Source organism: Daphnia magna, linkage group LG2, assembly GCF_020631705.1.
Source record: "Daphnia magna isolate NIES linkage group LG2, ASM2063170v1.1, whole genome shotgun sequence".
Lineage (NCBI taxonomy): Eukaryota > Metazoa > Arthropoda > Branchiopoda > Diplostraca > Daphniidae > Daphnia > Daphnia magna.
The window spans coordinates 5,990,668-6,006,524 of record NC_059183.1 but is presented as its reverse complement, the minus strand read 5'-3'; the positions used below and the strand labels follow the sequence as shown (position 1 = coordinate 6,006,524).

Here is a 15,857-nt window from a genome sequence, read left to right as displayed (position 1 = left end):
AAGTTGGTTACGCCTCGTCAGTCGCGCCCGGCTTTTTTTTTTTATCTCTCTTTTTCTTAAAAGAAAGTTGTTGTATTACCATCTTGTGTCATCTCTTTCTTCTCTTCTCAATATATATATATATTTATTTTTCGAAAAAAAGATTTTAAAAATCTGGGTTTGGCGTCGAATAGTCGGAGACGGCATCTCCATGGATTTTCGGGCGTCGTTTGCTTTGATGGTCGAAACGCACGCGTTGCCCATACGGTGCGGTTGCGTTCACTTCCTGATGCAAATGACCGCACGCAGCCCCGAGGGCTTCCATACCAACTGTGCCGCGTGAATGTCCGTTCATACGTTCCCATCATCTTTATTTTTCGTTCGTCATCTCTCGAGAATCGTCCCCAGAAATTGGCGAGACTCGAACAAACGATAATCCCCACCGTCGTGATTTAGTGAAATAGGCCGCCACGTCTTTTCTCTTTTTTTTCACGTTTTTTTTTTTTTTTTTTTTATCGGTCAAAAACTAGAACAGTTTTTTTTTTTTTTAACACTCGACTTGTTTGTGTTGATGTTGATGACGTGACTCTTGTTGTTTGTTTTCTTTCGCTTTGGCATATTTGGCAATATTGCCCGCCATCCACGACGTCTTCAGTGCTGAAACGCTGCTCACGCTTTTACCGATACTTTGATTGTTCACGGCGTTTATTTATAGCTCGAAAATGAAAAAGAAGCTTTCAACTGATGAGAGCGCTTTTGACGTCTTGATAGGGACTGACAGGAGCCGATCAAGTCGATCGGTGAGTGATCCCCTGTCTGTTACCTTACCTTTTCTTATGGCGCTATACCCGTCGATGAGCCACCTAGTACTGCCGACGCGGATGACGTGTTCCCCCCACCCGCTTATATGGCTCAACCGGAGGAAAAGGCGAATGCGCCAAGGTTGCCGTCTATGCTCTTGATTAACTTTTCTCTATTGCAATGCTTAATTCGAAATAGAAAATGAGATGGAAATTTAAAAAAAGGGGGGGGGGCACTTTTGTTTTTTTTTTCCTTAAAGAATATTCTGGATGCGGTGCCTTAAAAAGAGACAGTCGATATGTTGGGCGGGAGTAATTAACAAGGCCATTAATGTTGAATAAGAACCAGCACGTTATAGATAAAGCCTGCCATCTCATTGTTATTTTGGTTGTTGTTGATCTATTTCTCCCCCCCCCCTGTTTTTTTTTCCGTGTGTATAAGACTATGAAACCGAGTCACGCCTCTTATGGAAGAGAATAAGAACAAGACGAAAAATGCGCACCACGCTAACTTTTAAGACGAGTTATAGTAGCAACCCCTCTCTTAAAAAAAAAATCAAGGCAAACGTTATTTTTTTTTTGGCTCTCTTTTCATCCTTGTTTTTCTAGCTTTTCCTTCTTCTTCTTTTTCTTCTAGAAGAGAGAAAAAGAAAAAATGCTCCGCCCCGCTTCTCGAGGAAGAGCGTACGGCGCAACGAATCTCTTTCTTGCTAGTTTGATGCACATTGTACACAGTTGTATTCAAATAGCCCCTCAAGCTTTTTATAACGGTCACAGCATCGTAGTGCTAGATTGCCAGGTACTTGATTCTTTATCAACGAGTACGTTCGACATTTTTCTTCCTACCACCGTGTGTCTTATAAAAGCAAGACCGTTGAGTCATCGACGAGAAAGAAAAGGCTTATCATGAAAATTGGCGTCCAACTTAGCCGCTTAAGACAACGTCAAAGTTTCGGTTCTTGTACACAATTAAAAATGGAAAAGGGCTGTCGTATCTTTCAATATTTGATTTGCGCCAGCAATGCTCATTTGATGTTCGCCCGGCTGCTTTACTTGACTGCGTGATGTTAAAAATGATGATATACACAATAGAACGCGGACGACTGTGGGAGGAGTTGGTGAGGGCAGCTGTGTGTTAAGACCAACGATGGAACCAGCAAAAGGAGGGTTCTCTCTCTCCTGTCTGTTTCTCAACAGTCACTTCCCCCCACTGCGTGTGTGTAGGTCCATACTCCGCTCGCTTTTTTGCCCTGCGTTTTTCCTTTTACGGCGCACTCTGGGAAACAACGTACAAGCAAGAAAGAGAGAGAGTCTAGCGAGTGGTCGGTTGAAGCCAGTCAGTCTCGAGTCGGACCAGGTAGGAGCCAGGTGTGTCCTCGCTACAACTCTCCTCACAGCTGTCGATTTGCGCGTGTGTGTGTCTCTTGTTTTTTGTGTTTTTTTTTTTCTACTGTGTGTCTCTTGTGGGTGTGTTGTGTGTCTGCCAACTCGGGAGGCCGGTGTCTCGTATACATTTAGACACACACATTATTTTATATTTGAAACTAGTTGTTTGTGTTGGCGTATGTTTGAAATCAAAAGACAACAGACGAAGTGTGTGTTGTGTGGGTCAACCTGGAACTCGTCGAATCGCTGACGGCGTGTGTGTGTGTGTGTGTGTGACAGTTGACATTTGTTCCGTCGAAAACAAAGTTTTGGTGGTCCTGGTTTCTGGATGACTCGGTCGTTTTAGTTTTCGGGAGAAAAGAAACCTGAAACGCGGGCCAATGATCATGGGCGTGTTACGTTTGCGATCCGAATCGCGGCTCTCAACTGCCGTAAGTTTTTTTCCTTTTTTTTTTATTCCTCGTTCATCCAACACGCCACTCCCTTTTTTCTTGCGTCACTCTTTTTCTTCTTCATATTAAACACAATGGATGGATCGTTCATCTCGCGGGCGCAAGCATCGTATTGTGCCACTCATTATTTATCATCACTAACGCTTGTGGAAACGAAATGTTAGACGTATGTGTTTCGATTTTATTGAGCGTGAGTTTGCGGAATCGATTTCAGATTTTTCTTTTTTCTTTTTTTTTTTATACCCCACTGTTTGCGGCCAGTCGCAAACATTTCTGTCTTTGCGTGTGTGTGTGTTTTGTTTCTAACGTCGGAACAACCGTTGCGACTGACGAAGCCATTTTTATTCATTTACCTTGGACTGTGGTCTCGGCAACCGTATCAGAATCGCGCGTCACCTTGACTACGCTGGCGTGTGCTTGGATTGTGATTGTTGCAAGTATCGCCGTGTCCTATAACACAGACTTAACAACCAGCCAACTCTATGACCAGACAGTGTTGAATGGCGGCCATCTCAACCGGAAATTATTAAAGGCTTTATTTATTCATTTTTTTTTTTTTGTGAAATGGACAGACACACATCGATGTCAATGTTTAAAAAAGAAAGAAACACGCGTTAGAGAGAAAAATAAGAATGGGAATAATCAAATGAATAGGAAAAAGTAGGATCTATTGTCCGTTGCTTGCTCCGGATTATGTTTTTGTTCGGTGGTGAGTTTATATCTAGAAGAAAAGAGTGGAACCAAGACAGCAGGAGGGATCATCCCATCTGTACAGTCATCTGACACGTTAGATTTTATTATTTTTACCCCACTTTTTGAAGAAAAAAAAATCGATTTTGAGAAAAAGCTCAACATCTTACGTGGGAGAATCACTCCCCCCCCCCCCAAAGAAAAAAGAGAAATTATATTTGAAATGATTTTTTTTTCTTCTTTCCCCTCATACCATCAACTTTAAATGGTACATGCCTTGATTACGTAGGTTTTTTTTCTTTTTCTTTCTTTCTGACGGGGTAGTGTGACTGATCCCGGCTGACCGTGACGATGGAGAAAACCAAGAAAGCGATCTATAAGACCAATCTCCTCCTGTCCGTCTGGCAGGGAATGATCGATCAGCCGCTGATTAGCAATTCCAGCTCAGAGAGGCATTTCCCAATCGATTTCAGTTGTTATTATCATTATTTCTAGATGCGTTTTTTTTTTCCCTTTATTTTTTTGAAGTGTTATTGTATTTGTGTAAAACCATAAAAAAAAAAAAAGAGGAGGAGTGAAAGAAAACGTGGACGCGTGTCGTTTTACCTATCGGGGGTATAGTCGCATCTTAGATAGCCATTAATGACGATGGTAGGATGGTAGCACCGTCCTCAAATTGCGGTTAACATACGAGTGGACAAAAAGAAGGAAATCAATTCAAACCTTAAAAATAAAAAACAAAAACAGTCCAGGGTTTTTAGCCAATGGCGATTATTACGTCCCCGTCCAATTTGCTGTATGTGTGGTCCCCCCCCCTTTTTTTTTAAATGTATATATTTTAAACATTGGTATTTATTTTATTTATTTTCTCTTCCTGTATTTATATGTCGTCCCTCTTCCGGTGTCCAGAGCACATCGCGGGATTTGGAATTAGCCCCCAAACCGAGTGGTAGCGGCGGAAGCGGCGGAAGCAGAGGGAGCCACAACGACCTTGGAGCGTTCACCAATGGATCAGCCGGAGGTTCGGATTCACCTACGCAATCTGGCGGGGCGGCGGCGGCCATTTCGACCCCACCTGCGCATCCATCGCGTGACATTCTCGAAGAAGTTCTTTCCAAACCTGGACCGTATCCCATGGTACGAAAACAAAATGGAATAACTTTAATTTGAAAAGAAAGAGAAAAAAAAAAAGGGGGGGGATTCATTTTATTTTATTTTAAAAGACCAGTCAGGCGAAAGAAAGCCATCTACATGATAATCAGTTGCAGGCCAAAGAGAAAAAGAAAAAAGGAAAAAAAACAAAAAAAAAAAAACAACTAAAATCTAAAATAAAATAAATAGATGCAATGTAGAAAATGTTTAGTGTTTTGAAACGATACGAAACTCGTCTTTGCACGAGAAGAACACGCTGACTTACCTGCAAGCTGCCAGCCTTTTTAAAGAAAAATATATATTTTGTTTTTTAAAAAAGAAAATGGGCTCGTTGGCTGCATTCCCACATCGTTAAAACTCGACTTAATGCAAAGAAAACGGAAGAAAAACGAGAGATGCATTTAGATGACCTAGGCATATTTTTGTTGTTGGCTTTTTCGCTCATGTTTCCCGTTCGCTTTCCAGCGGACGGGTTTGTGCTAATGAAAGCACGTAAAATGGCCTCGGTTAATAACGAGCATCCCACTTCAAAATAACTTTGAAACAAAACAAAAAAGTTCTAACGCTTTTCATATATTGTTTGGAATAACAGGTGGTGCTGCCAAGATCGGGCGGTTATTGGTGCGATGACGGCAGTGACACGGCCGCAGCCCCAGCTGATTCTTCGCAAACGGCGTCGTGCAAATTGGAGCTGGACGAAACGGCCCGCTGCTACCGTCGTTTTTTCGTCGGAAAAGTAAGTCGCAATATTTTTACAAATCGCGTTAAAAAAAAAACAAACAACAAACGAGAAAGTGAATTGTCTGGCGGGTTGCGCAATCATCGGGTTACGCATTTCACGATCGCCCATCGGCAATTTGCATGGGGGTCAAAGGTGTCAGCTGTCGCACCTTTAAAACAAAAATGCGCGACTTTCCCTTTTTTTTTTTCTTCTAAAAATCCCCGATGGCATCAAACGCGTCACGCAGATTTTGGTTTTCCTGCCGACAAAACGGCTCCTTTGTATGTGTACACGTTTAAATAGGAAAGAGAGAGAGTATCCCCCCCTAGTTCCTTAATTACTCTAGAATTGCAATGCAAAGATCACGATTACCTGCTGACATTTGAAACGAGACGTGTAACCGCAAGCGACGACAGGGGATCATTCGAAATGGCAATGCCATTCAATAGCGACCCCGCTTTTCTTTTGTTTTCAAATCCTGCCTTAAAGTTCAGTCGTCTGTTCGATCTTTTGTTCTATCCGCCCATCTCTCACTTGTTTTTATGATTAGTTTCACCTTTTTGTCTTCGTCTATTGACTTTTTGCGAGAGTTAGTGACTTAGTTATCGTATCGCTTATTTTGTTGTTGTGTTTCAACTCCGCTGTTGCCAAACTTTCTCTTTGAGTGCATCGTCTCTAGCTGTTGCTCTTTTTTTCTTTTTTGTTTGTTTGAAAATCAAATTGAATAACTAAGGAAGATCAAAAAAGACTTTTAGATCAAAGTTCGAATCAATAGTTTTAAGGCCACGCCTCTATAGCAGTTGGTGTCGCCCTCCCCCTTCTTCGTCAGGTTGTGGATCGATTGCCACGCAAAGCCGCCGCGCTATCGACCCGAGCTGTCCGTTTTCTTTTTCTTGTTTGCAAAATAAAATAAATAAAAAATTCTATTCCAGTTAATGGACAGAGCGAAATGGCCCGGAGTAGCTTTGTCATGTGTTCATATAGACACTTTGATAGGCATTACAAGTACCCACAACAAAATGCAAATAAAAAATATACCGCGGGACAAGCCCTCCAAAAAAAAAGAAGCCTCTCCCGACTCTACCAAAAACAAAAGAGAGTCATCGTTGGCCTTTTCTGTCGGATTACGACACGGGGATTTTGTGTGTGTGTGTGTGTGTGTGTGTCGTGTTTTACCTGACAAGGCCTTTTATGGTGATACAAAAATCGCAAGAAGTGAGGTGTAAATCCCATATTATTTTGTTGTCTATTTGTTTGATTCGCGGGGCGTGGGAAGCGAGTGGAGGGGTTTCTTTCCCCCCCAATGTAACAAACACGTTGGCCTTTGAATTTTGTTTATTGGCAAGAACAAATCACGACCGACGTAATCCTCTACGCAAACAACCTAACCCTTTTCCTTCCTCATGCACGACTTGTAAAGAAACAGAAAATTAATGGCAAAAACCATCGGATTGCTCTCCATTGTACGTCATTCCGCTACGCCCCTCTTATCAGTCGTCCATTACGATTTCCCGATGGCCTTTGTTTTTTGTTTTTTTTTCCTCATCCTCCTCTTGAAACTGGCTATAATAATATAATCGATCTGCTCTCATCAGAAACAATGCGTGCGTAGAATGATCAAAAGACGAGTAGGGAATTCAAGGTGAAACGGATCGTTGGCGCCGATCGAAACGGCGGGGCAAACCCCGATTCCGTTTTCAAAATGTTCTTGTACGCGCATTTTTATGAACATTTATTATTTATTATTTTTACCCTCTTACGTCTTTGTTCTCAACCCCTCGTCGTTCATCATCATCATCATCATTTTTTTTGCTTCTATTCTTCTCCATATTTTCTTCCTTTTTTTATGATAGGATGGTAATAATAATTGCTGGGTGGCCCCTATATATAAGAGAGCTGTGCACCGTAAGAATTGGAAGAGTTCTACTATGGCTCTCCTTTTATCTATGGAAGACAACAGCGTTTTTCCTTTAAAAAAAAGAAGAAGTGTTGTGGTGGTTGAGGTGAAGAAGGGAGGCACACAAACAAGGGAGTACAGCATCATGGTGGTAATCACAGTGCCAAGTTGTCGGGGGGGGGGGATAGAACAACAAAAAAAACGAGGGAATTCAACAGAGGAATCAAAAAGAGCTGAATTCCCGTGTGAACACGATGCTCTTTCGTATGTAACCTCTATAACGTGTAGCATTCGGGTCTGGCTGCAATTGTTTTTAATGCCTTCTCTCTTGTCTTTCTCTGGCGCTCGTCGACCCCGACAGAGATAAAAAGCAATGAGTTCTAAAGCCCAATGACTTAAATGCGTTTTTATCATTTTCACTTGGGTGCGATTTTCGATTGACATCTTTTTACATGTAGACGCAATCCAACCAGAAAATGGATCCCCTCTTCCCCACAAAGATTTTTATCCGTATCCCTTTTTTTGTTTTACGTAACATCCATTAGAAATCGGACAGCCAAAAAAAAAAACAAACTCGTAACGATCGTTAATCGACCTTGGTCTCGCCGCCATTTTAGGTCGGTCATTTTCTTTTTTCTTTTCCCTTTGGCCATATCGGAACGAATTTGTTTTTTAGTCTGATGGGTTTTATTGTAAACCACAATCATGCGACATGGTTGACGCATTCGTTTGTTTTTCATGAAGAAATAAGAATTTTTTTTTTTTATCCTTCCAATTGCGGTCATACTTTCCATATTAGCAAACGATCGTTTCCCTATCATAAAGTTCATCAAACTTATGAAAGTATAGACAGATAACAACAAAAAAAACCGCAATTTTTTTCTTCTTTATTTTATTGTGAGGGGCGACGATGGGAATCCAGCCGAGGAGGAAACGGATGGGCCGTTAAAAAAAAATGGCTACGAGCTTGAATGGTTGGCCATATCCGCATTTACCAGAGGCGAAAAGTCCCTTTTTTTTGTTCCCCTGTCCAAAACATTTCCTTTTATTATCAAATGTTCGTCTCTCTTTTTATCTTTTTGCTTTTAAACATTCACGGTCGATGATAGGCATCAGGCCAAAAATACGTCCAAAAAGAAACTGACTTAAATCAAACGATTCGTGACGTCATGTTCGACAAAGGTAGGCAAGTTTTTTGGACGGCAAATGCATTTCATCTGTTTAATGTATGCTGATGGAATAGAGTGAGCAAGAGATGGGCCAAACTTGCTACTGCTTACATCCGGTCAAAGACCCCCCCCCTCCCTTTTTTAAAATCATTTTTTTTTCCTTCTCAGCTGGTTCCTTTTTTTTTTTTTTTTGAGAGCAAAGAACTAAAATGATGAGGAAAAAGGTCCACACCCTTTTTCGTTTGTCTAATGTCATTAAATATAAGGGGAGGAAAAGAAAAGAGAGAGAGAGGCTACTCCCATTTTCGTGTGTTGTTTCTTTTTCAAAAGGGATTGTATCAGACACTGAGAGAGAGAGGGGAACACACACAAAAAAATGACGGGAGTTTTTCAATGTGAAATAAAAGAAGTTTCAGCTGTTTCCGCCATTTTTAAATAACCCCGCGTTTCCTCTTGGTCGGTCAAAGCGTTTAAAAACAAAAAAATGCCAAGCCAATAGGGACACGAAAACGAGGTCGACTCTCAAATGACTTGGCTCGTATTCACGTTGGTTGTTACACCCCCGTCGATATACTCGTCGAAACAAAAATGGCGTAACAGTTATATATATATATACATGCCGTTCCAGATGTGTTCCAGGGCCACCGGTTGATTTTTTTCCATACTGTTGGCCCATGACGGTGACAACACTTGTTTACGAAACGCCTTAACGAACACGTACAAAAACAAAAGCAAGTCAGATCGTGGAAGAATGGCCGACTTCTTTTTTTTTTTTTATCGTATAACCAGAAAAAATAAAAATGGTAGTTCGGTGTGTCCTATTTAAAAAAAAAAAAAGTTCCGTTCCAAATACTTTGATTTGCCAACACGAAACAGCGGTTTGGTGTTATTACGCAAAACGCCGTAGACTAAAAGAAACAGGTTTGCTACCTTACTTTCGTGATTGCAATGACTCACTCGCTAAAAATATTTGAATATACCCACTTCAAAGTAGGTGAAAAAAAAAAAAAACCTGTTCCAGCCAATTCAGCGATTGCTATTGGCCGTAACAATTGCAATCAAAAGCAATATCGATAAAATTCTTTCTTTGTTTTGTTTTGTTTTTTATTTTATTTTTTTGATTCATCGAATGTGTGCAGTACCGTCTCCCACCTCCAGGTGTTTCTTTTCAATTTTTACGATGTGGAACACGGTCGTGTAGGGAAAGTTTCTGATTGCTCGAGGGAAAAAAGACACCAGGTAGACGACGACAAGTAATGAAAAAACAAACAGAAAAGTCCCTTGTCCGTGGCACAACACGCACAATACATTTACGCCGTACATTCGCACCTGCCCCCGCCACCTGATTGGCCAATTCAAACATTCTGGTTTTGCTAGCAACTGTGAAAGAGAAATAAAGAAAATAAAAAGATTACACGATAAAAGATAGGAAAGGTGCTGGAACCCGCATATGGCGATCAAAGAGGGAACTTTGATACGTACACCTTTAAAAAAAAAAATAAAATTATCTCGCACCTGAAGTGAACAGGTGCGTTGCTGGACAATAACAAGAGGGAAACATTTTCTTTTTCAAAGGGGGGAAAAAGAAAGAAATTGAACAATACATCAATGGACAATAGCGAACAGACAGTTCCAAACTATACAATAATCGGTTCCAGAATATAAAAAAAAGAAATTGAGGATCTTTGTTTTTTTTTTTTTGTAAGATGGAGGGCGTACCATATTTCATCGAGTTTTCAATGTGTCGCGGTTTAGAAGAAGAGTAATCTTTCCTGTGCCACAATGATGGAACGCTTCCGATTTACCCGGTCTACAAAAACAAAACAAAAAGGGAAGTGTAGGAAGAGGTGGTTTGTCCCCATCGTGAAGGGTTATTTGGTGGTTTCCGGTTTTCTTCTGAACACGGACCACAGAAAAGACGTGAGATTTTCGCCTGATGTGGGGACGGCTCCGTGTTAAACACGATGGGAAATCCATCCGCATATAATCAGACGCCACCCCGTGGGAAGGGATGGCCGACGTCCTTGATGCCCTTTTATTTTTATTATTATTATATCTTTTCTTTCTATATGCGTGTGTGTGAATGTTTAATAATGACGGAGAAGCGTCGTGGGAATGCCTCGCTACCTCTCATGTCCGTCGTTAAATCCCCCCCCCTTCTACTTTACTTCCGTTCAAAGCCAAAGGGAAATAGGCGTAAGTCGAGTGTGTCGTGAAGGACAGAGTCTATAATGTATTTTAGTTGTTGAGGGGATACTGAGGAGAAAGGCTTTGATGCTATTTATTTTCGCTTGACCAATTAGAGGGACAGTAATAGTCTTGGCGAGCGTGAGTAGCAGCTCTTTTTGTTTCCCTTTTCTTAGTTGAGTTTAGTTTAGAACTAACGTGTTATTGATTTTGTTTGTTTTGCTTTTATTTACAGGAACATCAGAACTTTGTGGCTCAAGACGATGCATTGGGGCCTGTCCTCCTGTCCGTTAAACATGAAATGCTGGCCGGCCAGGACTACGTCCGCCTCATTCTTCGCCTACAGACTGGAACGCTGCACGAAGTCGTTCCAGCCACTTGCCTCAGCGACCAAGCGTCACCTCACCGCATGGCAAAAGTATGAACTATTTATTTGTTACACGACATCTATCCACCTGCTCCTTTTTTTTTTTTTCTACTCAATTTTTATTTTTTATTACGTTACACAATCCCCCCACTTTCGTGTAAAATTGTGTGTACATTTTTGTTTTTCTTCCCGTAATTTTTATGGCAAACTGAAGACTTTATAGTTCGCTAATAGGCGATTGTTACCATCTAGATTCGTTGAGTGTGTGAACGTGCGAAGGTGTGGGCGACTTGTTTGCCTGTTTTATCTCGCTCGGTTTCCATGGAACCAGCGTCCGTGCCAGATGGTTTTCTCTGTATACACACCCCGTGTCGAGTGTCGTTGAGTTCCTTGCCCATTAGTGTCGTAACATCCGCCACCTTCTTTCCTTCTTCTCTTTTTCTCCTTTTTTCTACATTTTCTACACGACAAACTTTCGAAAGGAGGAGGCAACAACGAGAGCCGGTTGGCCGGGATTCCAGTTTTGCCCGCGGACGTCCCCCACCCCAATTTTTTTGATTCCTCTTTTCTTCTTGTTTCTTTTCATTCGGCTTCTTTTTTCCCTGCTGTTCTGTCATCGCAGCGAGAAAAACAAACAGAAATAGCGTTCAGTGAGCCTTGGCATTTGGCATTGCCGAGGTAACTCACCAGGTTATAACTCGGGGTCCTAACAAACCAACGGTGACGTGTAGCACAGTCATTTCCAAAGATATGATAAATATATATATAAATATTTTCGTGTGTCCTTGGAGCTCAAAGAGAGTCTTGTTTGTAATGCAATAATGCGCATTGTCCGACACTGGGGCTATTTGACTGTCTTTCGTGATGCATATCCTGCTCGTTCTTGCACCTCATCCACCATTTCTGCGCCATTCGAAATAGTTTTTTTTTTTTTTTTTGTGGTGACGTGCTCTCTGCCGTGACGACAACAAACGAGTAAAATAACCCAACAGGGAAAAAACAAAAGAAAAAAAATGAAGAAGAAAAGGCAAGATGGATAGTAGGAGGATAGATGCATTCGTTTTGGTTGGGTCATCAGCCCAGCCCATTTAACGCGCCACTAACCACCGGTGGGCTATTTACCGTTCATTTTTGTGTGTGTGTCTGTGTGTGTAGTGTGTGTGTGCATCATCTACCTCATTCTTTTCGTGTTGCGATCGTAACGAAGCAAGACGGACACACACGAAAAACAAAAAAAAACAGAATGGGGTGCGGAACTTCTGGCCAGCAACTGTCCGCACCATCTGTTGGCAAGTTGAATGGTCCTTGACTCATGCTACGCTAATGGAAATGACGGCCCTTCTTTTTTATTATTATTTCGGTATTTGTCTTTGAAACCACCCTTTTCTTTTGCTCTTGCTACTAAGATGAACAAAGCCCGTTAACGTCATCTCACCGTCCCTTAATTTTCGGTGTGTGTGTGTGTGTGTGTGGCCAAGAAAACCAGGTAAACCACCGACCTTTGCCGCCAGAGTTCCCTTTTTCTTTCTAAATAATTTATTAGTTTTGGGTGGTTTTTTCTTTTACTTTCAATGGGGCTCTTTAGAAGATGGTGGTCCCCTCTCACGACTCATACCGACAGGAATATTCAACGCGGATCTAAAGAAGAAAGAAGAAAATACATTTGAAAATATGAAAGGAATTCAAAAAGGGACGGTTACGCGCGCACGGCTTTCATGATTTTTTTTTTTTTATTTATTATTTCTGTTCGTTGGAGAGGAGGATCGTGAAGATTTCAGAATGCGATGGGCAAAGGAACAGACAGAGATAGCTCGCTTAACGGGTTTATTTCTTCTCGATTGGCCAAGGTAAATCCACCGACTTCCTCTTAGGAACGATGCGTTTAGCTACGTCTGATGCTCTTTGAATATGATGGACGCCTCTAAAACGAGGAGCTCAGACTCCGTACAAAGGAAATGCACGAAATCGTGAGCAACGTCAAAACGAATGAAGCACACTTTGAGAAAAGGCAGCCGACAAAGCGTTGCAATGTTCGAAAACTATTCCGAAAGAGGGCGGCCAAGTCCTCGAACCAAACCCAATTAAAGAAGGAAGGAAGGCGCGCGATGGTTTAAAGCGTTAAACGACGATATCACCGGCGGGAAAGTAGAAAGTTTTTTTTTTTTTTCTTCTTCTTGAAGAGGGTAGCGTGTACCCACACGAGTGCAAATAAAGGGTTAAATGCCGGTGTGATTGGTGTCAAGGAAGCTGCACGGTTCTATCTCTCTTTCTTTACTCAAAGTGTGTTTGTGTGCGCTTGAGGTTGACGAGTAAGAAGAAATCAAAAGAAAAAAAGAAAGCCAAACCGAATAACTGCGCAACGTTTGGTCCGTGACTTGGCGATAGCTGTTTGTTTTTTTTTTGTAGGCAGCCACACCCTATTGTTGTCGACCAATAGCATCATACTTCGATTATAGCCCATTCTCTTTCTCTTGGAATTTTGTTTTTTTTTTTTTCTTCTTTCTTTTCACATATTCTTCCATCGTCATGGAAGAAATGATGTCGGAGAGTTTTCTCCATTTTATAGTCACACTCATTTTGTTTTAAATGTTTGTCTTCTTCTACAGCTGCTGTGCGAAGAACTGAGCACAGAGAAATTCGTACCTGTTTCGTGGCCCAAGTCGTCGCCGCTGATCGCCGCCTACGACGAGCACGTCTTAGTCAACCACTTCAAGTTTGGCTTGTTGCATCAGCGGTTCGGCCAGACGACCGAGGAGGACATCTTCGCCAACAATGGCACGTCTCCTGCCCTCGATGAGTTCCTCGACGTCCTCGGAAAAAGGATCCACCTGCTCGATCACAAAGGGTAAAACATTTCATGAATGAACCTTGCGGTCTCAATTGGGACGAACGAGTCGTGCGTTACGCAATTTTGCATCCGATTAAAAAAAAAAGAAATTGAGATTACACATTTGTTTTGGAAATAATGACCTGAAAAAGAAAAAAAAAAAGAGTGAAGATGCAGATAAGATAGGAGAGACCAATAGATTTTAAATTCTCGCGTGGAACAGAGGGAAAACAAAAGGGGGAGGAAAAAGGAATGGATGGGCCGCGTGATGAACGATGGCGGGTGGGTACTGAATAACCAATATGTGCCAGGCTATTTACAACGCTCGGCCGATTCTTCTTTTGCCATATTTGCATTACTCTCAACAACAACAACAAAAAACTGTTTAATTTTTTGTTTTTTGTTTTCTCCTTTGACGGGGGCCTATTTGCATTTCTCGGCGGGAAGCCAGCGGGCCAATTATGCGCTGATGAGATGGCCGTAATTGATGACGCGTTGCCGCTGCAGAGCCTCTTATTTTTGCTTTTGAATAATCGGTTTTTGGGCAGTGCAAATGACGGCAGATGTTTATGAATTAAATGAACAAAAAAAGCGCAATAACGTTCAACTGTATAGCATTTGCAGTTCAAAAAAAAAAAAGACCTCAGCTCCATTTGTCTTTGAATTATTAACGGGCACTAAAATAAATACGATAGTTAACATCTATTCGAAAATTGCACTCGACCAAAGACCAACAAATGTTTTCTTTCTTGTTTTCCCGACATTTTATTGATCCATCGCTGTTTGTTTGTTACAAAATGTTGTAGGTACCGCGGAGGTTTGGACACGCAGTTTGGTCAGACGGGCGTCGACTCGTTGTACGAGACGTTTCGCGACCGCGAGATCATGTTCCACGTGGCGCCCCTCCTCCCTTATACGGAGAACGATCCGCAGCAGCTGCAAAGGAAGCGGCATATTGGTAAGACAGATGGCTTTTGAATGAACCACCTAATCATCCGATCCTGACGTTGGCCAACAGAAAAACTCATTTATTCTTTTCACCTCGGGTATTTAATTTTTTCCCTTTATTTTTTTTTTTTCTTTCTTTCTTGTTTGATGAACAACCATCTAGGAAATGATATAGTCGCCGTAGTGTTCCAGGAAGAAAATACACCCTTCGCACCTGATATGGTCGCTTCGCATTTTCTGCACGCCTTCGTCGTTGTCCAGCCCCTCGACCCGTGCACGCCCAACGTCCGCTACCGCATCACGGTGACGGCACGTGATGGCGTCAATTTCTTCGGTCCGACGCTACCCGATCCGCCCATTATGCGCAAAGGTCCCGAATTGCGTGAATTCCTGCTCACCAAGCTGTTGAACGCCGAAAACGCTTGTTACAAAGCGCAGAAATTTGCCCGGCTTGAGTTGAGGACACGCACGGCCTTGCTGTCCAATCTGGTCGATGATCTTCATAAGAAAACATGCGATTTTCTGCACCTGTCATCGCCGCTTTTAAGCGGATCGTCTCAGGCCGAAGCGCCCGCCAAGGCTGAAGTGACTCAACAGACGGCCCCCATCGGCGGAGGTGCCCGTTTCATCGACACTGTTCGTAAAGCTCTGTCGTCTGCTAGGCGATCGCAGCAAGAGCAAGGAGCTGTCGGATTGGCTGCAGCAGCCTCTAATAAAAAGGGTTCCATGAACTGGTCGAATGCGTCATCCGATTCAACTCCGGCCAGCACGTTGCGTCTGAGCAGCAAAGGCAGCAATTTTAGCGGGCCCACTAAATCGGCCGTGGCCGATAAATCGTCTTTAGCCACACAGTTGGCCGTCCAGCAGGCCGGCATGGCTTCGCCGTCTACCAGCCCATCGTTAGACACTCCGCCATCTCGGATTGCTCGTATGACTGTGCCCGATAGCGATGAATCGTCGCTCAACAGCATTGAGATGGAGAACATCCATCAATCAGTCAGCGGGTCGAGGATGGCAGGTGTAAATACCATCCACCACCAACAGCCTCCGCGGCCGCCGACGGAAGATTCAGACACGGGAATGGAAAGCTTGTCGTCAGCTGAAACGCCGGCCACGGCTAAAAGGTTGGCGGGCAAATCGTGTTCTTGTTACGGCAGTAACAGCGAAGAACAGGGTCATCATCAGCCGGAAGAGGAGCACATCCGACAGAATGAAAATCTCCAGCAGGAAGTGAACAAGCTCAAGTTTGATAAGTTGGAACTACTCAGACAAAATGTGGTAA

General features: G+C 42.5%; 1 protein-coding gene across 5 annotated transcripts in view; it reads left to right on the top strand.

The window, feature by feature from the left end:
* Positions 1-15,857, top strand: part of LOC116915356 (rap1 GTPase-activating protein 1) — a 44,303-nt gene that overhangs the window by 26,945 nt on the left and 1,501 nt on the right. For all 5 annotated transcript variants that reach the window (XM_045169311.1, XM_045169310.1, XM_045169313.1 and 2 more), the window contains 6 exons: positions 4,217-4,444; positions 5,052-5,195; positions 10,669-10,851; positions 13,407-13,645; positions 14,434-14,585; positions 14,739-15,853. In XM_045169311.1, the coding sequence (XP_045025246.1) occupies positions 4,217-4,444; positions 5,052-5,195; positions 10,669-10,851; positions 13,407-13,645; positions 14,434-14,585; positions 14,739-15,853 (2,061 nt within the window). The remainder of the gene's footprint in view (positions 1-4,216; positions 4,445-5,051; positions 5,196-10,668; positions 10,852-13,406; positions 13,646-14,433; positions 14,586-14,738; positions 15,854-15,857) is intronic.